At 43.1% G+C, this 26,047-nt stretch overlaps 1 protein-coding gene across 1 annotated transcript; it reads left to right on the top strand.

Moving 5' to 3' along the window:
- Positions 1–1,486: 1,486 nt before the first annotated feature.
- LANCL2 (LanC like 2) lies at positions 1,487–20,736 on the top strand. Its single transcript, XM_009275029.1, has 9 exons — positions 1,487–1,516; positions 2,159–2,276; positions 5,091–5,298; positions 7,539–7,686; positions 8,302–8,448; positions 12,078–12,260; positions 14,373–14,549; positions 18,436–18,508; positions 20,296–20,736. Exons 1-9 carry the CDS (start codon positions 1,487–1,489, stop codon positions 20,409–20,411), a joined length of 1,200 nt encoding a protein of 399 aa, XP_009273304.1. The 3' UTR covers positions 20,412–20,736.
- Positions 20,737–26,047: the final 5,311 nt, after the last annotated feature.

Below are 26,047 nucleotides of genomic sequence, written 5' to 3'. Positions count from 1 at the left end.
GATATAATGGCACAATTTCCTTTTTCCTCCCTATCCCACCATCATAAAATGGATTTGAGCCATTGACCTTGGAGACATCTGAGTATGTCAGAGGACTTGTGTGATTCCTATTCTCTTTCTGATTTCTGAATCCATTGAATGGATGTTTGAATCCACTGATTTTTATTTGAAGTTCTGCTCTGAACAAGAGTACAAAGTGTTTTGAGTAATCAGTTGTATGCTGGCATACATCTGATATAGGACCCACATTTATCTGAACCCCCTCCCTTTTGGGGTGTGTTGTAATCAAACGAGACCTTGCCTTCCTAATGAGCTAATTTCTCCTTCTCCAGTAAAACATCATAAATGTAGATGTCTTTGGTGAAGGCTTAGTTTCAGTTAATCTGATTTGTTCTGGCTGTTATTTGGGAGCAGGTTGGGGAAGCAAGTGGTGGAAGGAGATCAAGCACTATTCAGGAAACTGTAGCTTATTCTCAGTGTAAGCTGACAGGTAGCCAAATTGCGTAATGCCCTTTTTCTGATGAGCACTGCGTTGTGACTCTTGGTTTTGGAGGTGGGGAAGCTCTGCTGGCTTCCATGTTCCTAGAGAGTTTCTCTTCTAGATGTTCCTGGATAACTGAGATTTAGGTGACAAGTGATGTATGCTTGGGGCTTTCTGTAGGTGATGGAAAAAGCACATTCACGAAATATTTTTGGGTGGCATGATGTTTGTGTACATCACTATTTTGTCAGAGTGATGCAATTATCTGGTAATGGTAAAGCTTTTCCTATAGCCCAGAAAGGGAAGACGTTTTTTTGTTTCTCCTTCTCTGCCTCCGTAGTAGATAAATTGTTCTGTAAGTAAACCTAGACCTTAGGCTCTATTTAAATATATAAATTAGTTTTTAATAAATGTGTTAATAGGAAAAGCTGATCAATAAGTGATACCGTTTATATAACAAAAAAAACCCCACAACATTTTTGAGTGTTGTTTCTGATGTTCCCACTCAAATGTAGACTCGTCCTGTGAAGGGATTTCCTGAATACTCTTTCCCATGGAAGTTAATAGGGCAGTAAATTCTAGTTAATGGACTATTTCCACATTCCATAGGCTTAAGGGAGTAATTAGTAATGTATCTTTCCATACAGTATGCTTCATGAGAGGGAAATGGTGGCAAGATTAAAGTATCCTGTGTTATATTTCATATATAGTATCTATGTAAACTTTTCTTGGTCAAAAGCAAGCAATGAATAAAATCAAAGGTTAGTTTCTTCAACTTCATGCATGACCTGAAGCTGCCAAGCTGCTTCTACTCAGCTTTGTGTCTAGCTCATTCTTTTAGGTAGTTATTCTTCAATAGTTCCACTGCATTTAACAACCTCCTATCATGATAAAACATGTCAATCCTAATATTGTTTTGGGGAGAGGAGAGAGCAAGAAGCAAGAGGAAGGGCATTTTATGGCTCTAAGCGACTTGCCTTCCATGTGGTGATCACAAACGGGGACATGAAAGAGTCTTGGATTAAGGAGGAAAATGTGAATACATCATAGATGATGTGATTGAGCGTATCATTGAAGATGATGGCTTGACTTTGACTTGGTTGTCTTAAATATGAGCATTTATTTTCCTTTAGCTATTTCCTGCTCCATAGTACCACAAAAGATGTGCAGGGACCTTGTGATGAGAGCAACCACCTATTACACAGGGCTTGTAGGTTCACTGTGCTGTGTTCGTCCATAACGTGGTCTTGGTACCAGGACCCTGAATGAGTATTGGCTCATGGAGTAGCAGCAGATGGTTGTCTTCTGCTTGCTTCTATTCACCTTTTACTTAGCTCAGAGAAGCTTTGCTTACTGTATTAAGAGCCTGAGATAAGAGGCAGCATATGATTACGTACTCTCACAGTGTCCATAGCTGCTCTTCATGTGACTTTAAAGCATCCCCAGATAATTTTTGTTTAATGTAGATACTAGTAACTTATTCTAATATGTAATCAGAATGCATTACATGAGACACACTTAAGATGAATCACCTTGACACTGCTGACTGCTGCATGTAGTATTTGTTCCCTAGTTATTTTTTGTTTTTTTCCAAACAAGAAAGTGGAGCAGCCAGCTTGCACTCTTGGATTCTTTCCTTCTCTGACTCGCTCCTTTTCTCCTGTCTCCTGTTCTCAGGTCAGTGCTCGGTTCTCAAAACGGATCCAGACAAAAATCAAGGACCTTCTGCAACAAATGGAGGAAGGGCTGAAGACAGCAGATCCACATGACTGCTCTGCCTATACTGGCTGGACTGGTGAGAAAGCTAGAATTTGAATGAAGTGTGTTTGTTAAATGGCATAATTGGGTTTATTCACAGGAGGAGGTTCTGGTATTCTCACAGGAGCAGCAGGAATACTCTGAGAGAGGCATTTGTGTGAGTTGGTTTCTTTTAACTTTGGACCCTTGGTCACTACTGTCTGGAATTATTTGCATTGATTTCAGTGGACAAAGGATCTGGTTACAGAGAGGTAATTGGCTTTTGTCTATGGAGATCTTTAACTTGCAAAGGGAGTGGATTTTCTAAGGCTACTCCTTTTGGCTTACCTCTAGTTTCTTTAATATTTTCTTAAGATCAGTTATTTTCACCTTTTTCTGTTCAACTGACTGATAGTTAGCAGTTGTCTGATGGTAACAGCATCTTCTGATCATTGAGAGGGGGTGTTCTGTGCCCAGGAGCGTGGAGCCTTAAAATCTAGAATATGGATAACTTGGCTCTGCTTGTTCTGTCTGTAGAAAAATGGTAAAATGAACGTGTGAGGAGGGGGAGTATGGAGGTGGGGTTGCAAGATTGTGAAGTGCATGAAGGTAAACAGGTGTGTGCAAGCGCTGGTTATTGCTAGGCACTGTCGTTCATTTAGCATTGCATCACTGATGCTGTCCAAATGTGAATGATCCCTTCTGATTCTTTAGGCAGAGCCTGCAGTTGTCAAGCCTGATACGGCCACTGCTCTTCAAGCTGCCAAAACACTTCTCTGTCTAGGCCTCTTAAGTGCCACTTTGCTATTACAATGGCATGTTCTATTCCTGCTCTGTGTAGCTCACACTGCAGGCATACTTATGCTTTTAGCACAGCAAGTTTGAAATGTGCCCTGAGAAGATCCATTCTTTTATCTTTGTGTCGTGAGGGGGAGCAGCTTGGAAAAACTCTCCAAGGTTTGTCTGTGCTCAGGCTTAATTCTGGCAATGAAAGGGTAAAATTTCTTTGCTTTCTTCTTGATGTTTCAGTACAGATGGTGCTGTGGGTGGATGGGTGGGGAAGTTTTAGGCAACTCAGACTTAAATGGTGGATGTGTTTCAAGGTCTGAAAGTGAGTGGCTTTCAGAAGTGAGCGCAGAAGATCTCCAGTGGTGGGCTTTCTCACGCTGACATTACAAAATGGCTTCCAGGGAGCTGTGTTCTGACACTGTGACTGACAACTCAAGTTATGGCTGATAAAACAGAGCATGCTGAAAATGAGTCATAAGCTAAAAGTAACACAGCCATCATTAGCTGAAACAAGAAGATAGATGAACAAGTAACAGAGTCTAATGAGAGTAGGGTTTTTCCATCCTGTAGAAGGATCGCCAACTATGTCTATTCCAAGTTATAAACTTCTTTCAAGGCTCCTGTGGAAATGACTCTGAATAAAAATATTTAAATGATTTGGCTTTTCAAATACTTTCTCCCCAAACTTGCTCCTTGCAGCTAGTGTGCAAATCAGAACGTAAAAGCAATGCTGAAAACAACTGCCCTGCTTGTTATATACCAAGTCTAGACAAATCTTATTGGCAGTGCAGTCCTGTGCGTTGGCTTGTACTTTGTGAAACATCTTTAAAATCTTGGAGCGCATACTGTTGGCATGTAACAATCATAGGACTCATGTTGTAGTCCATCTTGCTTATACAAGTACTCTTTGTATGAGGCAGATATCTTGGAGGAGCCATTTTAAGGGTGTTGCACAAGGAAGGATTGGATGAACTGGCACTCATGGCTACTTTTCTGATCATCCTTTGGTCAAGCCCAGATACCTACAAAATGTTGCAACATAAAAAAAGGGTTACAGAAATCCCAGTAAATAGCCCACAAGTTCCCCTGCCACTGAACTGGGCTAACCAACCTCTGCAGCTCTCCTCTTGGACTCATCTCGAAAGGCTTGTTCAAAGCCAGTCCCGAGAACATCTGAGGATGTACCAGCACTCTTGTGGTGTTATTCTTCCTGTGGTGCTATTCTTCCTGTGGTGCTCAGCTGGCTCACTGTGGAGCTAAGTGGGCCTTGTGTGTACTCGGCTTTAGTTGTGGCTCAGGAGAGTGCTCTCACTGTTCAGAAACAAGTTTGAGATGCAGTATGGTCTGGAGGTAAATGTTTTGCTTCTGCACATATATGCTTGCAATTGGCCAATAAACATCCACTCAGATGGATTTGTTTCGCTTTCATCAGTCTACATTGCTGCAATTTTTAAGGTTTTGTTTGGTTTTAATGGAAAACTATGTAATGGGTTTAGTGGAGTGAAGCTTGGTATTACCTTCCGCCGTTCTGGAAGGAGGACTTGTTTGCTTTCTGGCTTTTACAAACTAGCTTAACTTGTAGAAACTCATAATCTTGTTGTGAAATACATTTAAGGGTGATAAAGAACTTGGCAAGTTGAATCCAAAAACTCATCAAAAGATCCTTTTACAAATCAATTGGAAAATAAGTCACTTCTTGCATATAATAGATGAGTATTGTACAGTCAATGTACTTGGTCATACACATGCTTGTTAGCCCAAGTTTATGAGTCTTCAGTGATTTCTTCACCAAGCACTGGTGCCTGTGTCATGAATTTTCTTCATTCTCTGCAAATTGTGAGTCTACCGTTGGGCTTCAGTCTGATAATTTTTTTTTATTTTTGTCACAATCCAAATTGAAATGTAATCAAAATAGATGGCCTGATGCCTTCCCATTGCATAAGCTAAAACCCTTCACTGACCTGTTTTAATTGCCCAAATACCTGTTTGCATTTGAGTTACTGGTTCAGGGGCACTAACGAGGGGAATATGATATATTTAGAAGGAAAAGTAAATGAAACTCTTTTTCATGTGGTTGTTCCAGGTATTGCCCTCTTATATCTGCAACTGTACCGCGTCACGAAAAACCAGAGCCACTTGCAGCGATCTCTTGATTATGTGAAGAGAATCCTTCGCAATCTGAATGGCAGAAGAGTTACTTTCCTCTGCGGTGATGCTGGGCCGCTGGCAGTGGGTGCAGTGGTTTATCACAAGCTGAAAAACGACAGTGAATCTAAAGAATGTGTTGCCAAGTAAGCGGTTGATGGTGGAAAAAGCCATGCCCTTCATTTGTAGAGATCATTGGTTCAGTAACATTAGCAAGTGGAGTTTTGGAGGACGGGATTAAAAAAATGGAGACACTTTCTCCCCTGATACATTTTCAGTAGAAGAATACAAAACAGGCTTTATCTTTATTGAAGTTGGCTTACACTTGATTCATATTTAGCAGGTTATCTTGAGTCCTCTATTGCTGTAAGGACAGGATGTCCTGGGCATATCTGTAGTGCGTGCATGTTTTGATTTTGTCACATTGAAGTGACATTTAACAAAAGTCGCACGCTTATCATCGGCAATATGTAGTGCTTGTGCAGTATGTGATGTTTCCTGTAAAGAGTGGGTCTTAATTGTAGATTCATTACAAAACATGTATGCTGCAGGGATCTGGAAACATCCAGACAGAAACAAGGTACATCGGATTGATATGTGACAAAGATTTAATAAAACAAAGAGGAGGTATTTGCTGAACCGTCAAATGCAAGGGCTTTAATTAGGTCGGAGCATATGAAGGGTAGCCTGAAAAAATTGCAGCCCCTTTTCAAAGTAATCTAAATGTAACAAATGTCTTGAGAAATCCCATTTAGATGTGGAGCTTCCTTGGAGAACTGACTGTCCCTTTGCTGGTACGGAGCTGATTGCTGTCCCAGCGAGGGCTGGAAGCACTGGAGCCCTGTGAGGTTTGCATTCGGCACCAGTAATCCACCTGCTAGCGGTCCAGCAGCATACCTTAGGCTGCCAGAATTTGCAGACTAGCCTTGTGTCCTCATCTCCATTCTGGTTTATATTTGGAAATATAATTGGTCTCTTTCTAATCTAGAATCCTAGTGTAATTAATCTCTGCTGCTGTTCCTGAATGAATATTTCAGTTTTGAAATGGGTGGTAGGTTTGGGGTTTTTTTTGCTCTTAGAACTGGCAGTAAAGTTGGGCATGTCATTTTGGATGCAGCTAGGAAAGCAGTGTTGCTGTAAGGCATGAAGGATGAGTATAGCAAAATGAGATTAGCAATAAATCTTTTAGTCTCGCCTCTCCTTGGAAAGTCATCTCTAGGAGGAGGACTGAAAAGGAGTTTAGTTTGATTATTTGTTTCTTTTCTTCCTTTTTTGTTTACAAATATATTCATGATGCCAGCTGAGTGGTACATTATAGATGTCAAAATGTTATCTGTGATTGCACTTTTAACTTTTACCTTGTAGCTGTCCAGTTGTATGATTTGAATAATAAAACTTAACAGTGGACAGTTTAAAAGAAAATAATTCAATTCTAAGTCCAAAGCATAGTTCCAAGAAAGGAGTGATAATATAAAACTCCTTTTTTTGTGAGTGGCTTTTCCCTGGTATTAAGCAGTGACAGCATAAACAAGCCATTGGAGTCCGTGTTTTTGCTCCGGCATGATGTTAATGCTAACATTTCTGCCAAGTAATAGCAGCTGGAGGGATCTGGGAATTGAATTTGGTCTTAATCCAGATTGTTTTGCCCCCTCCCACAATTTAAAATGTGATCATCTCCGTGGTTTCATCTAATTGCCAATTTAATCACAAAAGATAGGAAGAGACAGGGAGGGAGTGGGCAGGAAGAAGAGATCTCTGTTCCACCTCAATTGTAATGCAGACTGGTGGAGTAATAGCCCGGAGTCTCTTTGGAGCAAATGAGAGTTGCAATGGCCGGCCCAAGGGGTTTTTTCCATTGCTAAAGGCAAGCAAAAGCTTGTGGATAACAACAGTGCCTTTTTCAAAATTGAGCTGCTAAACATTTGAGACAACGTGTTGCCTGGGGAGGGGGAGTGCTAAATGGTGGTATTGGTCTTTTTTGTTTGTTTCTGTTTTTTCCCTCTTACACATCTACAATTAAGGGTCCACACTTGAGTGAAATTCCCAGAGGCTCCAGGAGGCTTCTCTATTTGTTGGAGTAGCTCTCCAGCCTCCTCCAACCCCCTCCCTGCACCCGTACATCTGTTTCTGTCTGCACAAAAAACTGATAGTTGCACTAATACTAACCTGGCTCTGGCTCCGAGTTGCCTGTCTGTCAGGGATGGCAGGCACGCAGAGCTCCTGTGTGTAAACCTGGCAGCCAGCTGAACTGGGGGTGACTGAAGGGAAGTGGTGGGGCTTTGGCACTTGTTCTGCTTCTGGTTTGATTGATGGCTTGTACAATATGTAGTCCAGTATGGTCTCTAGAGAAGATGCTCTCTCTCCCCACCTTCCTTGTCTGATGCAGGTTGTTGCAACTCCAAAGGGCAGTCGTAAGCACAGATGCTGAACTGCCAGATGAGCTGCTTTATGGCAGAGCAGGTTACCTATATGCCTTGCTGTACCTGAATACTGAAATCGGTCCAGACACTGTCCCACAGTCTGTTATCAAAGAGGTAAGATACTTTTCTCTCTCCAGTGCCACAGCATCAGTGAGGTTGAACTGGAATCACTCCTTCACATAATTCAAGGGATTAAGAGAGGGATGCTGGAGAGGAGAGGGACCTAGAACTGGGAACTCAGTCTCATCTGTCCCCAATCTCTTCCCCCTTTCCCTGCTGCCCAGCTGGGACTGAGACAGGCCAGTGGGGGTGGGTCCATGGCCAGCCATGGAAATGGATCTAATATGTAACTAGTTTTGGAGCATTTGAGGATAACAAATTGTTACGAAAAACCTTAAGACAGAAGTGTTTAAGTGAAAAGAACGAGAATTCAGTGTGGGGAAGATGCATGACTGTTCTGCAGATACCAGAACCAGAGAAGGCAGGCCTGGAAAAAAGTGATTAGAAATATTTATATGTTAAATTTCTACTCTTAGAAATATGTGTGATTCCATCATTTAGGAAAAATTCCATTTCTACCTCAACACTCAAGTCCAAATGAATTGAATATTGTTGCCCTATCACTGTTTATCATAGCTTATTCTTTACTGTGGTTTTAGTCATGACAAAGCAAAACCCTCTGAATCAAAGCAAGCGAGACAGACGGAAGGGGTGTGTTCTCTGTCTTAGGTAGTAGATGCTATTATTGAATCGGGGAGAAACTTTTCGAAGGAGGAGCGGAAAACAGACCGTTGTCCTCTGTTGTACCAGTGGCACAGGAAGCAGTATGTTGGAGCGGCCCATGGAGTGGCTGGGATCTATTACATGCTCATGCAGGTAAGAGTGTCTTCTGTGGGCTGGGGTGAAACACCAGTGATTTCTTGTTTTGCATCAGAGGATCTTATCTTCAGCTTTCATGCATGTGCAGTGTTGTGCTGGGTCAGGGTCTCACAGTTAGGAGTTAAGACTCTGCAGCACATAACTGTGCAGAATGCTAGGTCAGGTCCTGGTAGCAGAAGAAAACTGTGACTTGGGTATCCTCTCATTAGAGTGAATTAACCCTTGAGTTGTGGTTCAGAGCACCAGCGTTCCAGGAGCTGAAGTTCCTATCCTCAACAGAGACAGTGAGGTGCCCCTCGTGCTCATACTTACTCCTTCTGGTGCCTGCAGTTAGACCAGCTAAATATTCACTTACCATCCATCACTTTTCAATTTTTTGCCATTTTTAAATGAGTGTACTGCTGGTGTCTCCTGCCCTCCAAGCCCTTCCTCTCTTCCCCAGTGACTTTTTTTTTTCCCCACTGTCTTGAAGCTTTTGGAAGACTATCCTTAATCACACATTAGTCTTCATTATGGTTTTATTCTTTAGATGTTCTTCCTCTTCCTTATCTCCCCCTCTCTCTCCCCCAAAAATCTGATGTTCCTTAGTGCATTTATGACCCCTGCTCTCTTCTTTCTGTTGTCCTGAGTAAGATTCCTCTCTTCTGTATACCTCCTCTTTCCCACACTTAAATCTATTCCCCGTTGACCTGAGATTCTCCAATAGGATTATGACGTTTTTTCAAAACAGACCTGTATATCTTATTTCTGTTGTACAATCTGGAAAAGAGCCTTAAGATTCATTATAGAAGATGGCCATAGAGTGGCAAAATTTGTATTTTACCTGTTTCTGATTTTTAAAGGTGCTGCCAGTCTGTGCATCTTTGTAAATGTTAATTTTCTTACCAGCTCATGCAAAATGACTTTCCTTCAGGCAAGTCATTGTATGTCCAAATGTGTACAAGAAGGATTGTACGTCCTCGCAGGGTGAAGCTGAATGCGTATAAATGTTCACTGCAGAAGTGACTGAGCTGGTACTTGGTGTTGCCACTGCTCAGCCATTCCTCATTTGCAAAAGATGCTGTGACTTCTCCATGTGTTTCAGATTAGCTCACATCACTTCCACCAGTAGCTGAGGCTAAAGCAGCTGACTTTGCTGTGGAAGTGGCTACTGCTCTGGTACCTGGGGGCGTGTCTTAACCTCACTACAGCCATTTTGTGTAGTGACCATCTCACTGGGGCCTCAGGCTGCTCTGATTTACTGTGCCCTTACCTTCACTTCCTGCTTTCTTCAACAAGGTGGTCCACCTCATTCTGGCTCCTTCATCTTCCTGGCTTCCATTTTTCCTTCCCTGGCTCTGCTAGATTTTCTGAGAAACTTCTGGTCCTTTAAAGAAGCCTCTTTAAAGGCTCCATCCTTCACTTACTATTCAAGGCTGATAGCAGAAACAATTCCACGGTGCTTTTTGGCTTAAGCAGAAGCTATTCTGTCTACATGTTAAAATTGTAACTATCTTTTCCTTTACATATAATTGCTGCTTTTAAGAATTACCACAAAGCCATTGTTTATGCAGCATTAGATTACTGTCTTTTCACTGTACATTAAATATTGTGAGTCATGCAGAGTTGAGTCATCCGCTGCAGAAGAAGACGGCATATCGGAGTCCCATCCTTTCCCCATCCCTCCCACGCCAAATGAGGAGAATTTTTCTGTATTTTCAGCAAAGAATTCAGGAGATAATTTGTTGAGTAGCTGTTTGATAACAAAAAAAGGGCGTCCAGCATAGCACCTGAGATGTGAAGGTCACTGATCATCATTTCTGTACACCACCTTTATGAGGAAACATGTATTGCTGGATTTATTTACAGAAGACTACTGGAAGAATAAGAGCTCAGCAGTGTTAAATAACTCATCCAGGAGGTAGAGGAGGAATTCTGAAGTGCTAGCTAGGGAATCTCTAATCCTAGCCCCTTTCACTAACCCTGGGGCAAAAATGTCTGTTTGCATATCATTGCTCTTGGCAAGAGGGTCAGGACACATACTTGTAGGTTACTTTTTTGCTGTTGGAAGTAGGTGCTGGGTACCTCAGCAGCTTGGGCAAAATACTTGTACTCAGACCTTCTCAGAAGCACAAAGTGAGAAGGAGGTTTGTAAAGAGCTCTGCTCTTCTTGGATTTACCTCCCAAGGACAGATGTGCTGGGCTGGGCTTGCCTTGCACGGATCAAGACTGTAGGCATTTATTGCTGTTGGCCATCTGCTTTGCCTTCTGCTGCAGGGGTGCAGCGTGAAATCAGAGCCCCAAAACAAAGCTTCCACCAGAACAAGAGCCTCCCTACCCCACAGGTCAGTGTCTGAGTGAGGGCTGATCAGATCTGGGGTGTTCTTCATGATAAGCTGATCTGTATTCAGGTGTACTTGTGATTAGCAGCGTGAAGGTTTCTGTTCCACTCAGAAAAGCGCAGAGGTGGAGTTTGCTTGAGGGACCTGGTAGGTAGAAGTCTGGCAAAGCTTTCCTGGCTGAGGTGAAATAGAGGCTTTTGGTTTTTTCAGGTTACTGAAAATACAGCTATTGAAAGTCTTCCTTCATTTGGCTGTAAGACTGTCAATTGTAGCAGTATGCTTACCTATGGAATGCAAATGTGCTGGAGCTGGTGGGAAACAGTGAAATTGTATGACATTGAGTCAGCAACAAAGACAAGCTATTTGAAAAAATAAGCTCAGTTATTAGGCTCCTGTAGGCTCCAATTTCTACAGTTGTTCCCACAGTTTGCAGGAATTCCAGAAGTCATGTAGGCTGTGTAAAAATAGAGCTCTGTTATGAAAATACTGTAAAATGGCCTGGTAGAGGAGGGAATGCCAACAAAGAACAACTGCAGACCCAACAGATACTCGGCTTCTAAACCTTTACTTACAAGGAGCATGCAGGTTGATGGATATATTCTCCTTTTGGCAAGGATGTAAACTAAATAGAAGAAATGAGAAAGAAAATTCAGAAGAGCAATCTAAGGATGATTTTGTAGTACAAAGATGTTTAGCTACCTGGAGAAGTAGCTGTTGCTTCTGAAATTGGAAATGCAAATTTATAGCCCATAGCTTCAGGGAGTTTTGTTTATGATGGAAAACTTTAACCTTCGTAAACCTCTGCCAGGTATGCCACTACATACATTCCTCTTCATTTATTGGGAAACAGGACAGGTTTGTGAACGTTAGTTATTTTTAAAACGAAACGTGCAACCCATTGTGTTTTAAGTGTGTATTATGAGCAACGTAGCTATAAAATCATCTTTCTCCTGTAAGTGTTCTCTCTATTTTAAGGTATAAAGAGAGGCCTGGGAATCTTGAAATCCACATCCCGTTCTCAGTTCTTCCATAGTCTTTCTGTGTCACCTCCAGTAAGACAAGTAACAACTTGGTGCCCCAATTTCTTTGTCTGTACAGTAGGTGTAAAAATGCTCTTCACAAGGGTATTGTAAGCAGACATTAATTAAATCTGTATGAAGTGATTCAAAGTATTTGGATCAAGGGCACGTATGTAGGATCCTTGAAAATAGAGCATAGAATTAAGTGTTGATGCACAATTTGTTACTACTTCTGTTTATGGTTTTGGTGGTGTTTTTTGTTTTTTTTTTTTAATGTTTTCTTTAGCCAGTTGCAAATGTGGACCAGGAGACCCTGGCAGAGCTGGTGAAGCCAAGCATTGACTATGTGCGTCATAAAAAATTCAGATCTGGGAATTACCCATCGTCACTGAGCAATGAGACTGACAGACTGGTGCACTGGTGCCATGGTGCCCCCGGAGTCATCCACATGCTCATGCAAGCTTATAAGGTGAATCATTCTGTGTTCATATAGACCTCTATTTTTATAGAGACACCTGTGTGCGGGCCTGTTAGATTGTAAGGCTTGCATTTTACGTCTTTCTAGATCTAGACTTTCAAACCAGAACCCTAGGCTACACACCTAAAAATCTCAAAATAGTTACATATGTAAGTATGTTTATATGAGGAAATAAGTGGGTAAAATAGCTTCTCAGGGTGCTAGTAGTTACTAGACTTCAGGCTTTCTTGGAAAAGGGCCATGTATTTAAACAATTTGATATCAGAGTCCTGAGTGTGAGAAAATTGACCTAAATTCTTTGAATACTCATCCCAGGAGTTTTAAGGATTATGTTGGTTTTCAAAAGCGTAGGTTCATGTGTCTTGCCAAAGAATGTCTTCCATAAATTACTCCATTATTAAGATATAGCTCTTGAGAACTTAACATCAGAGCAAAGATCCCAGGCCCCTTCTAGGGCATAAATATAACTGCTGAGCTACCACAAGCCTACTGTTTCGTCTTGTCCATCCTTAACTAGGTTTGCCATCTCTCTTGTGTTGTGCACTTCTGATTTGCATAACATTTGAAAGTATGCCATTTAATTAAATTTATGCAAATTGATTCTTGCTTTTGACAGCCCTCCTTGGCAGATTCCCTGGTCGACCTCTGGGTGGGCTGATGAAAAGCAGGCATGGTTTATGGAATAATTACTCATGCTGCTACCTGAAATGTGAACTGTAAATCTCTTACAGCATTGCTGAATGTAGCAGCAGTCACAGTTGCTTTTTCTTTGGACTGTGGTAGGAGGTGGACTTAACACTGCAGACTTCCCCCCCTGCCCCCCTCCCCCTTCTTTGTCAAGGTGATGCTTTTCCCAGCACAAAATGTTTTGCAGGAGGTAAGAGGGATACGACCGAGTTCTGTTTAGCAGTCTCCTTTCTGGCCTCTTCTTATGTTTAAGGTGATGGGGCATATGATGCTTTTCTTTTGCTCTTTATATTCTGCTTTTTGAAGAAGCGATAAGAAAAATTGGAGTATGTTTTGCCAGCTATGCTTTCACACCAAGCACAGGGACTTGCGGTAACAGATAGCAGTGTTTGTCCTGGAAATCATATGCTGTTGCCAGGCCTTAATTTGAAATGTTCCAGCTAAGTAGCTGACAAACCCTGTTCAGAGAGAGGGACTTTCTTTATCAAGCTTGTGGATTTAAGAATCTTGCATGTTAATTGCTTCTATTACCTTATTAAATAGCCTGGTAGTGGATGCCGTCTCTAAAGGACTAAGTCTACAGTAGTGCATCAGTTACTTTTTGGGGTTTTTTTTTTTTGTCTTGTTGATCTGTAGAGTGACTTAGGCAAAGGGGAGCAAAAAAGTAGCCTTGTAAGGGTGGAAGTCTGGTGGTGTTCAGCTAAATTACTTGCTTTTGTTTTCTGCTCTCTTGATGGGCTCTCTGTGTCCAAAATGCACTTAAGTTGCAATAAACTTTGCAAAATTGGTCCTGTGCCCGAACTGGCTAGTGCTTCTGAGTATTTCCAATACAAATACTAATCAAGGTAATGGAATGTTCCTACTTGTACTTGTGACAGAGAAAAGAGCCCTGTGCTATGCAAAGAGATATTCTTGTGCATTTTTGACATGGAATTGAAGGCAGACGGTGAGTAACCAGGAAGAATTACTCAGAAAGACCAGGACCTAGCCCTTTAGGACCAGATTTGATGGCCAGTATTCTGTGTTACATTTCTTGGAGGCAAGAATTACACTTCTGTATTTCAAATCAAATAATATTGTGGTTTGGGAATGGAGGGGAGAAGCAAAAAAGGACCACGTACCCTTCAAATAGATTATAGGTTGTAGAACCAAGGGCCTTGAACTTGAGTTTTTCCTTTGGGGTCCTGATGTCAGAAACAAAAACTTGAAAAGTTCTTTCTTTTTCCATGCAGGGAAAGGAGAAACAACTTAGTAAGAATAGAAAGGCAAGTCTGTAATGAATGGATTATTAAAATTCAAAATAAATTGTATATGGAAATACCCCACACCAACAGTGAAACATCTTTCAGGTCCAGCTTCCTTTTGTTTTCATTAGTGCTTCAATTTATGTGTATTTATTCTCTTTTTATTCCACAGACTTTTAAAGAGGATAAATACTTGAAAGATGCTATGGATTGTAGCGATGTCATCTGGCAGAGAGGTTTATTGAGAAAAGGATACGGGATCTGCCATGGCACTGCTGGCAATGGCTACTCCTTCTTGTCTCTCTATAACCTAACTCAGGACAAAAAGTACCTCTACCGAGCTTGCAAGGTGAGCTCTGCAGCATCCCAACAAAATTACTGTTCCCTTTCATGTCATAACGCCCGTGCAAGAGTAAACTGTGAGTGGAGTAGGCTGTTGTGTGCTAGAGCTGGAGCTGGCTGGCTGGGTGGGACAACAGGGTCCCATCGCTTGCTCCGCTTTACTCACACTTTGACTGGACGACTTCAACTGTGTACGTGGGGCACGCACCTTCTTAATACGCAGAGTGAAACGCACAAATGTTCTGTAAGGAGGGGAGGGAGGAACTAAACATGTATTCAGAAGAAGATAGAGTCTGAAAATCAGCCTGCCTGAACAATAACAGACTAATGTTATGTGGTGCTAATTATTCCATTGAGACATCCACTGTCGTCCTCAGCTCCTCAAGCGATATTGTTTGTAGTCTTTTGTAATTATTTGTTTTCAGACTAGTGTCTGTTTGGGGCTTTTAGAGCTCTGAATTGCAGTTATTAAATTGCTCACTTAGATGATTTTTTTTTTTTCATTATTACAAATTGCAGAGAAAGACACGCTCAGAATTTTTCCACTGGAATTGTCCAGGTTCTGCTATCAGCTCTGACTACGCTAGCAGTTACCGAAGGAGAAGGCTTTCTCTGCCTCTGTTTCCTCATCTCATAAGACTTTGGTTTGGTTTGCTAGGGTCTTTTTCAGCTTGATTCACTGATATTAGGTTTCATATTGCATACGTAGCTATTTAGCTGAGGCCTTTTTAAAAATATTGCAATGGGAAATTTGATGAGTTGCTTCTTAGGTGCTTTTAGATGAGTACTGGCCATATGTAAAGCTATTGTATTTATCTCCACTGTCAGCCTGTCCTCCATCAGCAGAGCTTTAAAAAGTTACTGCTTGTCTCACATTTACCAAAGCATCACGCCATGAGGACACGTGTAAGCATACCTGCATCCCAGAGAATGTAATAAACCCCTAGCACTCCCACAGCAAATGTGTGACTTTGTTACATGTGGACTCACCCACTGCTGACGTGTGAGCCATGGCACCAAGCAGGCATTTCTGCCGGCCCAGCTATCGGGCTCTCCCTGTCACCCTTCATGCTAGTACATCTTCTGTGGCTCTGTGCAACATTGGCAACTCCTGTTGGTGCTGCATTTCTGGCCCAAGAAGAGCCCTGACGTTCTTCCATACCAAGCTAGAGAAAAGCAAGCATATCTATTTCAAAGCCGAAAAAGGAAGGGACTCAGTTACGTACCTGAAATCCCTTTGAGAAGGAAGATGTGGCATAGTGGCCAAAGACTGACTGCTGGAGGTGCCCAGCATAGTCAGGTCCGGCAGCGTATTTGCAGCCATTCTGCATTTTAGCATCTCCAGCATTCAGTCAGGCCCTTCAGGCTCTTGCAGGGGAAATCTTGAAACAGGCAGAGGAATTTGCTTGTCTGGCATTCTTGAAATCTCTTCTTTTTGAGCCAAAGCATTCAGGGAAGCAAGCGCGCAGTTATGTTGGTACCTAAAGGCATGTAACTGAGAGGACTAGATGGCTCCCCTCCCAGGGGTGTTTGCTCACACCAAAAATATGAGGCACAGGGGAAGGAGTCTGGCCAGGAATCCCTGCTTACCTCTCGGGAGCCATGAAACTGTTTTCACAAATGAACCAGAAGAGCTTGAAAGGCCACGGCTCACAGAGACCCCTGGTTTGTGCTTCTCACTTACGGCTTCACAGCTTTTCTCCAGCATTATCAGACAGGCTCCCAGGAGGCTGAGCTGCTCCTAGCTGGCCTGCCCGTGGGAGGAGAGAGGGGCTGCAGCATCCTGGGCTCCAGGTAACAGAGAGCATTCGAGCCCGGTGCTGCTCAGCATTGTGATTAAACCACTGCTGATGGCAAGCATGCCCCGTCTATGTGACAAATAATGGCAGATGTCTTCCTGCTAGAAGATTTTTACACTCTCCCCTTGGTTTAACAAAGATATTAGTGTGGCTTACTGGATCTACGAGTTGTGCTGAAGCTATGAACTTGTAAATGATGGTTGTGCTTCAGTAGCCTGGGGTGCATTTTTTTAATTTCTGTTGCAGTTCCCAGGCTGGCAGTAATGATAAAGGCTAGTAATAAGATGTGGATGGTGCAAGAATTGATTGTAGTTTAGAAACATGCCATGAACATGTTCTGTCCTCACATATAAGACAAGATTACATGGAGAATTAAACCTCGGTTTGAAGATTTATACCTGGGAGGGGCCCAAAAATGTTTCATCAGTTCTCAATAGCAGTGTGGACCACAGTGCTTGTGTTTGTGGGTTTTTTGCTGGGTTTCCTCAAGACATTCACGCACATGCACACGCCCCTACCAAGAGAAGAAAAATCCATCCCCCAATAAACATTTAAACAGAACAGTGTGGGGGGAAGGAGGGTGGAGATGCCACCCTTTATCCTCCTGTTGAACAGATTTGATGGCTCTGGGGGCATGCTCACACCCCATATAGCTCCAACTCTGGAGCCGGGGCACCCTCTAGTTAGTAGGATGATCTGTTTGCTAGCAGGTTGCCCAAATTGCAGGGGGAGCAGGGAGAGACCTCTCAGTTCTTTGCTTTGCAGGAATCTTCACACTGTATTCTGAATAAGCAGTGGTTTGCTTCCAAGCACAGAAATGCCAGGGGAACTTGTGGCCCCCTGTATGCTCTGGGGAGCCATAAAGGAGAAATAGATGGTTGATATTAAATTGATCCAGATGTGGTTCACAAGTCATGTATGTCTAATGTAGCTACTGTAGCAGTGTTGATCAAACACAAGAAAGACACGTAACTCTCTCTAATCGTATTCCATCTTCTGCAACAAAATATTCATGACCATAATTGTCTGACTGTATTTATAACGATTTTTCATAAGGCTTGGGGAGAGCAAATAAATAAAATTAAGTAATGGGAGCAGGAGAGTTAATACTTTAAATTGGTGCATGGAAGTGAAAGAAAACCAAAATGCAATTAGCAACCCAAAGTCCTGAGCACGTGGATAAATTAAGCACCAAGATAGAAAAGAAACTGATATTACAGTATTAGAAAAAATTTGCCCTTGAAACTGAATATATCTGTGCTCACAGCATTTGTCATTGAGGTGTAGCAGGGTTGATTTACAGAAAACAGAAGTACAGCCCACCTAATTACATTGTTATGAAACGGAAACTTGTGCTGTGGAAATACGTATCCTAAAACCTAATTGCAGCCTTGTCACAGTTGAAGTGGGACAAATTGATCTCGGACAGTGATTTCTGTGTTGTGTCCCTGCTTACACTATTGTCCTGGTCTCGGCTGGGATAATTTCCTTCCTAGTAGCTGGTACAGTGCTGTGTTTTGGATTTAGCATGAGAATAATGTTGATAACACACCAATGTTTTAGTTGTTGCTAAGTAGTGCTTACACTAGTCAAGGACTTTTCAGCTTCTCATGCTCTACCGACTGAGAAGGCTGGGGGTGCACAAGAAGCTGGGAGGGGGCACAGCCAGGACAGCTGACCCAAACTGGCCAAAGGGACATTCCATACCATGTGACATCAGGCTCAGTACATAAACTGGGGGGAAAACTAGCCAGGGGGGCTGCTGCTCAGGGACTGGCTGGGCATCGGTCAGCGGGTGGTGAGCAATTGCATTGTGCATCACTTGCTTTGTATATTCTTTTATCATTATTATTACTGTTACTATTTTATTTTACAACCCACGACCCACGAGTTTTTTTCACTTTTACTCTTCCGATTCTCTCCTACCGGGCGGAGTGGCTGTGGTGCTCAGTTGCCGGCTGGGGTTAAACCATGACTACTACTTTACATTTAGTACCTATTAAAGATATGCAGATACTCAAGCTTGCATTTAACAGTCTTAAATAAAAAAAAAATTAAAAAAAACCACTTTTTTTTTTTTAATGTTTTCCCCAGTTTGCTGAATGGTGTTTGGAGTATGGTGCACATGGATGTCGTATTCCTGACCGACCTTATTCTCTCTTTGAAGGTAAAGTGATGGTGTTGCATATGGTATTATATTATACAGGGAGGGCGAGCAACCTTGCAGTTTTGGCACATGCTTAGGAGTTGAGAAATCTTTGGTGGGTTCCTCTACTATTAAAAATAGACCCACCCCCTACCACCACCTCTGCCTAAAAGAAGGAGGAGGGGGGAGAAAAAGACAAAAGAAAATCATTCACTATCACAACTTTCACTTTTGGTTGCGTTTCAGCATTTTCAAATGTAAAGCCAGTGCCACTGTCATTCTTGAATAAAATTCTGCTGTGCTGATGCCTCTTGGCTTAAAGCAAACAGAAGTCCGGGCAACAGTTTTGTCGCAGGTGGTGTTGCAGAGGGACTGGGCAGAGGAGCAGCTGTGGGTAGGGGGTCTCAAAGCAGTTGCTGGCTTGTCAGAACTAGACCCTCTCTGCTGCAATACTAAGGCAAGGAAAAGCTAGTTTTAATATGAACCCAAATCGCTTGAACAGAAAAGAAATGCAGAGTTCTTAGGGGCTTTTCCATAAGTTCGAAGATCTTCCTAAATACTCTCCTAGAGCTTTGTATTTTTTTTATTTGTAGTTTATTTGCTATTCCCTATCTCATCCTTATGTTTTAGAAACACAGTAGGAAGGAATTGTAGCCCCAAGCAGGATTTAAAGTAGCGCTGCTACTTCATGAACAGTGAGCCTAGTGTGCCACCTATCACAAATATGTGAAATTACAGCAGACCGAATAGGATTATTTTACAAATAAACCAATCCAAGGTGTGAACACAAGAGAGCAGTAGTTATATGCATCCCTTCTAAATACAGAGTTATTGTCTTAATGTTTAAGGGAGAAAAGTATAAGTATTCTCATTCCTGAGAGCTCCCTTGCATGTGCTTGTAGAGGGGAAAAAGCAGGCATACAATCTGTTGTATAAAAGCTTTGAAATTTGTTGAGAAGGTGAAGTAATGCCAACAATAAGATGATTTGTTCTTTAAGGCTGACGTACAACTTTTATTTTAGTTTTTTAATGTCAGTGATTTTTTTTAGAAAAATTTAGAAGTCTCAAATTTGAGACAAAAAGGTCTTAATTGCGGGGGGGTGTTCTAGCCAAAATTGTGCTTGAAGTTGTCCAATTCTGCATGTACGTGCACACTTTCAGTGGAAGTTGGATGTGCATCTTATGGGATTGTCTTAATCATTTCATTTGCATCAGATGCTGTATTTCAGGAAGGTTCCTTTGTTTGTATGTGCTTAGCTATTGATAAAATAGGATTTTAGCTTGATCGTAAAACTGAGCTTGTATTTGTATGCTCTCCTGCTGTAGGGTGCCTCTGTTGTCTGTCACCTTAAGAGTTTTATTAGGTGATACTGGTGCTAGTGCTTCAGGCTCTTTATGAAGCTTTTCATGACCTCTTTATGAATAGTGAACAAATGAATCTGTACATCACAAGTATAATAAAGTTCTGCCTTTGTTTTTTCCCCAGTGAAATGACAAGCAAGAGCTGCTCAAATTCTGAGGGACGGTCCAAATTGGGATTTACTTTTTCTTAATTGAAGTAGCATTGAGGTTGTGCAGCTGAAAAGACGGTAGCAGAGAGATCTTGGTTCTTGCCTTTCATCTTTTCAAGTGAAACTTGGTTTCCTGGGCAAAGTACAGATGAACTTGCCTTTCTATAGGCCCTAAGTTCACCTGTTCAAAAAAAGATCTAGTGAGGAGGTGTTCAAACAGGCGCTGTTGCCTTTGCTGTCAACTGTGCTATTTTAATGTCAAAGATGCACAAAGATCTCTTTCTCGTTATGTTTTAGGCATGGCTGGAGCTATTCACTTCCTCTCAGATATTTCAGTACCGGAGACTTCCCAGTTTCCAGCGTTTGAACTTGGACCTCAAAGGAGGGAAAACAAAGTGGGACAGGACAGCTAAAAGATCATTTTGAAAGGAAACTGATGCCAAAAGAGATGAGACTGTTTAGTGCCTCTGATACTGAACCAACTCGACCCTGAACCAACGGATGGATAAACCCCTTTTCTCCCCCACCCACCCCCCGCCCCAAATGACCATGAAATCATTAGAGCATGAACAGGAGAAGCCACATTTAAGTTCTGTTCAAGTGACACCTTCAGACGTAGGACAAGAGAAGTCAAGTTTTGAACTTTCTCTCTTCTGTTGTATTTGTCTTCTTCAGGTCTTTGACATGCTCTGCATGTTTATTGGTGTTGTCTGTTGATGCAAGTCTTTTGTTGTTAGCAAAAAGCTGGTCTCTGTGTGAATCTCTGTCCTGTACCTTCGCGCATGACTCATGACAGCAGTGTTGTTTTCTGCAGCGTGGTTACCCAGAGAGTTCCACCTTTGCCAGAGAGTTCGCTGCAGGACAGTGCCCAGCTTCACTGGTGAGCTGGCAACTTTAAAAAGAGGTGAAAAAAGTTTTTATGTTAATATTTTTCTGCATTTTTCTCCACAGTCCCTAGAAGCTAAGGTGATGGAGATGAGCCTTTTTTGATGAAGAGGTATGAGGCTATCTCAGGTTTCAGAAACTTAGCAGGTTGGAAGGGATCTGACTTGTCTTTTGCTGGTGTTGTGGGAGGTTTTTTTGAAAGCCTGAAAGAGAGGCTCCCTTTGATACCTGCATCTGGTTAGTGTGTTAGGCAGTTACAGCAGGGTGGAGATGCTTGTCCCCACCTCTGCAAAGCCCCATCCCATGGCACGAGCTTAACAAACTGAAGGTGGAGTCACCCATACTAACCTCCCGCTGCTGCCAAGAGCAGAGCAGGGACAGCATAACTGTGCTTCTCCTCTCCCGTACGTGGATTTGTAATAAACCTGTCCTGCAGCATCTAGTATACAAATGAGTAAGGGAGGGTGTCAGGGCAGTTTCTCATGCTGATAACTCGGGATGACTGTTGCTTCCAAACCAAGGCAGTGATTTGTTCTGGGCCCTTCCCTCCCTCTCCTAGCCCTGCTGCATTTAGCCCATATAGTTTGATAGGAGTGATAAACACCAGCTGCTTGTGGAGGCTGCAGAAGATTAGTGAGCAATATGAAACCATTGCTAGAGGCTGTAATTGAAGTTGATTTCATCTTAAAATCCAAACAGAAAAAGCCGTTTGCCTTTAGTTTTAACTGTGCTGCTAGTGCTTTGCTTCCCCTTGTAGTGTGGTGGGGTTGTGAAATACTAGACCTGCCTACAGGTGCGCTTGAGTATCAGGCTCTTGGTTTGGGAGAAGAGGGACATGCTGTAAGTACGCTTACAGCAGGCTTATGTGTTCCAGATAGTAAGTATGCTCACTGCTTGGGAAAAGTAAGTGTAGCGCACTCTCACTTGCTCAAGCTGTTCTCATCCTTCCCCCAGGTCTCCCTGTGCTCTATCATTCCAGGTGCTTATTTTAATTGATACCTTCTATCAGGTGGGAGTGTGACAGATGGCAGAGACTTTGACCTTTCAGGCGTGCATTGGGATATATATGTGACCTGTGGGCCATCTGCTGAGCGCCAGTGTTTGCGGTCAGGCTTGGAGATGCATTGTTGCTCCTGCATAAATCTCTGAATGGTAGCGGGTGACTTCCTTGAACTTTATAGTATCTGTTGCCAGATCCATTGGGATGTTAATAATCTTCACATTCAGTTCTGCTGGGCAATAGCAGCAGTGCCAGTGCAGGGACAGCTTAATGTCACAGTGTAGCTCCTCTGCTGGTTTGTCAGGTAGGACTAAAACACGGGAGCAGCAGGAGAGACTTTTCCACCCCTCTGGGAAAGGGCAGAAGATGAGGTCGGCGGCACCAAACCCAGCTGCAGCTGTACAGCCTCAGCCAGGGCTGAGGGAAAATGCTGACAGGCAGTGGGAGCGAGGGATGCTGCATGGCAAGCAGCTGGGGCGAAGCAAACCGGAGCAGAGCGGCAGAAAGCGGAGGGATCAGTGAGGAATGGGGAGAGCTGATTACAGGAGGCAGTTCACAGAGTGTACCCGTAGAGGCCATCTTGAATGAAATGTTCCTCCGTGGCAAGTGTGCTGAAGTCTAACTCTGTGTTTCTTTCTGCAGCCTGTGGATCACTGATCCTGCCCATAGATAAGCCAGGGAGGAAGCTTGCCCAGGGTGAAGTCTCACAGAAATTCTAACAAAGGAGGTAGATGGCAGCTCTGATCCTGTTCCACATCACCCTTTTTTCCTTCCCCTCCGCTGTGACTGCAGAGCACGTGGGGTGGGTTAACAGGGAATGGGCTTGCTAGGTTTGCAGGAACTGCCTGCAAACAGAACAGAAGCCACTGGCCTTCCCAGCAAATCCCAAGCATGTGTTGTACTGACTGCTTAACTAGGGGGTCAACAGGCAGGTTTTTTCATTCAGTGATTCTATACATATAGGCCTTCTTGGCTGCTGGGCTTGGAATGGCACCTGTGGGAGGTGATTTTGACTGGCTGGAGCCCAAGGGGAATTAAAACTTGCTGGTTTGAAAAATATATAGGTATATAGAAGCTTAGAACAGAGCTTAATACTGAGCAGATCTCCAAGATGCCTGAGTGCACCCGTTGAAATAATGAGCAAGTCAGCTACCAGCTCTTTCTGTACCGTAGCCAGCCTTCTGCTGCGGTGGGGCCCGGCACCGCCTTTCTCCGCAGAATCCTCTTGGAATTGAGCAAGACTGGAAACGTAACATATCAACTCGGAAAGCGTCTGGCAGTGCATCTGCCTCGTCTTCCTGACGTGACTTTCCCCGTTACAACTCCTTTCTGTTCATCACAGCGTTGTGGTATCTAGGTGGCCCATTAAAGAAAGGATATCGTGTGAAGGTGAAAAAATGCATTTCATCAAGGCATTGTTTTCAGTAATCACATAAAACTGAAATGTGGAAAATGTCTTAATATTCCCTGGTTTGCTTTGTCCGTGTGTAATAGTCCATCTGTTGCAAAAAGCAGTAGTGTTAAAAATGGAGATGCTCTTTGGGCAGAAAAAGAGGAAAAAAAATGCTGATGTTTTGTTCTTTGGCTTTATTAGTAAAGATCAAGCTATGTGGTGGTAATGTGTGTGATTTTTTTTTTTTTTTTTTTTTCCCCCCCTGTTGTACTCCTTCCTTCCCTCCAGCACTGTGGTGATAGCTGTCCTACTGATCTGAGTGCTGAACCGCCTCCCGATCTTACAGTCCTGCAAGATGAAACACATGCCAGAGTGTGGGCAAATCACTTTTTTTTTAACCTTCACCTTTTACTAGCATTGAAGACCTTTTTACTGCTGCTTTTCCCAGGTGATTTTTTGGTGTATATTACTTAGTGCAAAGCACTGCTTTCCTCTCTAGTCACGTAGGTCCTGTTGAACAGTTTGCAGCTAAAGCCTGACTCATGACTAGCTGTTTTTTGAGAACACACGTAAGAAATTTCTCTGTCCATCTGACTAACGTCTGTTTTCCAGCTTTGAGAAAGCTTGGTGTTTTTCTCTAGCTAGGCTTTAACAGAAGAAAACTTCAAGTACGCTGCAAGCAAGGGGCAGTATTTCTGTTTCACAAAGCCCCATGTGCCAGTCGTGGCCCTCTGCCACCGAGAGCAATTGCTGCTTTTTCGAATTAATAGCATTATTTCTGGCCTGTAGGTAGGGACCTGAAGATAATCTGTACAAATTCAGCTGTAGCTAGATAAATGCGTTGGGGCTTTTTTAGCACAATAGTTCTCTGTAACGTCAAAATAGGGTAGGATAGAGAGAGGAGTGGGAGGAAGCATGTGTGCTGCGTGTCAGGTAAGAGCTAGGCAGCAGCGTGCTGCCTGAGCCCTGTCCCATCAAGGTGTTTTGATGCAGCAGTCTTTTTCCTGGTGAAATCGTTCGCTTTCCCCCCATTTATTTTCATTGGTTTCACGTCGATTCACAGGCGCAGGAACCCAGTCTCTGCACAGCAGAGCAGCCATGATTTGTACGCAGGGAGCAGTAGTGACCTGTCTTCAGCCACTGCTTCTCTTCAACAGCTACAAGAGGGCTGCTGTAAATCCAGCTGTAGCTATTAGATAAGCTAGGGTTAGGCCGCAGGAGATAACTATATAGAGAGAGACACATAGATACAGACACATACACCTATCCTTCTGACTTCTCTCACTACATAAAGCCAAAATAAAACAGGTGCAGCTAAGGAGCTACCTCTGTCTGCAGGGGTTGGGGTGGGAGGGCTGCTTAGCTTGTCACTGTTCCCTCTGCTTTCTCTGCTGTCCCCTTCACTTTGCAGCACCCAGCAGCTTTAGACGGTGGCTGCCAGTTGCGCCTCGCCTCTTTAATAGCATTATTATCTCGCAGTTGCTTTGTAGAAACTGTCTTATGCCGGACCTTCCCCTGTATGGTGTCTCTGTAGTAGTTTCCCTGTCAAAGAGTACAAACAACTGTAAGCTTCTGCAAGCTTCTTCCCAGGGCATCAGAGGGGAGAGCTCCCACAGCCACAGGGCCTGCAAAGACATCCTGGCCCATTTCTCTCGCCTACGACTGAATTAGCAGTGATGCATTAGTTAGACCAGAAAAAGAAAAATGAAAAAAAAAAAAAAAAAGTAAGGCTCTGCTATCTGACAAGGTGTTTTATCTTCTTGGCTGACCTGTGTGCCAAAAAGTGGCTTCTTGGTTATATGCATATAAAACTAACCCATCTGAGGGGTTTGGTTTTTTGTTTTTAGTAGGGAAGACAGAGCAAATACCTCCTTTGCTTCTTCACATAGTCTGAAGAGCTTGCTGGAAAACGTAGTCCCAGCTGTTTGTTTTCACAGCAGTGTAAGCTGTCACAGGGCTTTAAAGAAAAGGAAAAAAAAAAAACCCACCCACAAAACAAAAAAGCTTGTCACCGCATCTTTTCCCAAAGTGATAATGAAACACAGGTGCAGCTGCCTGGCAGCCCCAAACCGAAATGGCAGGGTTGGCACCCTCCTTGTCAATCTGGGGCCTATTTGCAGCACAGCTGATGCATCAGCCTGCTAATTACTGGGAGGCATGGAAGGCGCTGCAGGATGCTGCAAGTGCCGTTTGCCCCTCTCCTATGAGCCATGGGGCACCCAGTCACACCAGGGAGAAGGAGGTGGAGGAGAGATACAAGAACAAAAAAAATCCGTGAATAAGATTGTGCTACTTGAGTGGCTTCAGCCCAACAGCGCTGCCTTGACGGGCTCCCTCACCCACACCTTGACAGAGGTGTCTCAGGTGCCCTGGGCCTGACAGCGAGTGCCAGGGCTGCACGCTTGCTGGAAGGCTGAAGAAGAAGCAGCAAAAATTTATGAACCCTCAGACTGCAATGAACTTAATTCACCCATTAATATGGAGCCTTCCTTCAATAGCATGTAAGGCAGCACCTTGGAGGGAAGGCACCTTATGGGAAGAAAAACTTACTTTCCTGGGGAAAAAAACTTACTTTCCTGACCACAGGAGATTCTCTGCAACCAGCCAGCCCTTGCCTTCAGTGTGGGCCTGAGGCAGTTAGAGCTCTGTCACCAGCGGCTGAAGGATGAGCTTTAGCCTGACTGCTCAAAGAGGCTTTACAGTCCTGCTGAAGAACAAAAAAGCAATCCCCATTGCTGCTTTTCTTCGGGGGGGGGGTATCTTTGATTGAG

Source organism: Aptenodytes forsteri, unplaced genomic scaffold (genome assembly GCF_000699145.1).
Source record: "Aptenodytes forsteri isolate BGI_AS27 unplaced genomic scaffold, ASM69914v1 Scaffold282, whole genome shotgun sequence".
Taxonomy (NCBI): Eukaryota; Metazoa; Chordata; class Aves; order Sphenisciformes; family Spheniscidae; genus Aptenodytes; species Aptenodytes forsteri.
Note: the sequence above shows the minus strand (reverse complement) of the source record. Positions and strands in the feature narration are given on the sequence as shown.

Bases quoted from the DNA above. Each gene is read 5' to 3' on its own strand.
- LANCL2 (XM_009275029.1), top strand. From the start codon at position 1,487: ATGAAAGAGTCTTGGATTAAGGAGGAAAAT. The intron at 2,277-5,090 runs GTGAGAAAGCTA...TGGTTGTTCCAG, and splicing joins TGCCTATACTGGCTGGACTG to GTATTGCCCTCTTATATCTG. The intron at 14,550-18,435 runs GTGAGCTCTGCA...TGTTTTCCCCAG, and splicing joins ACCTCTACCGAGCTTGCAAG to TTTGCTGAATGGTGTTTGGA.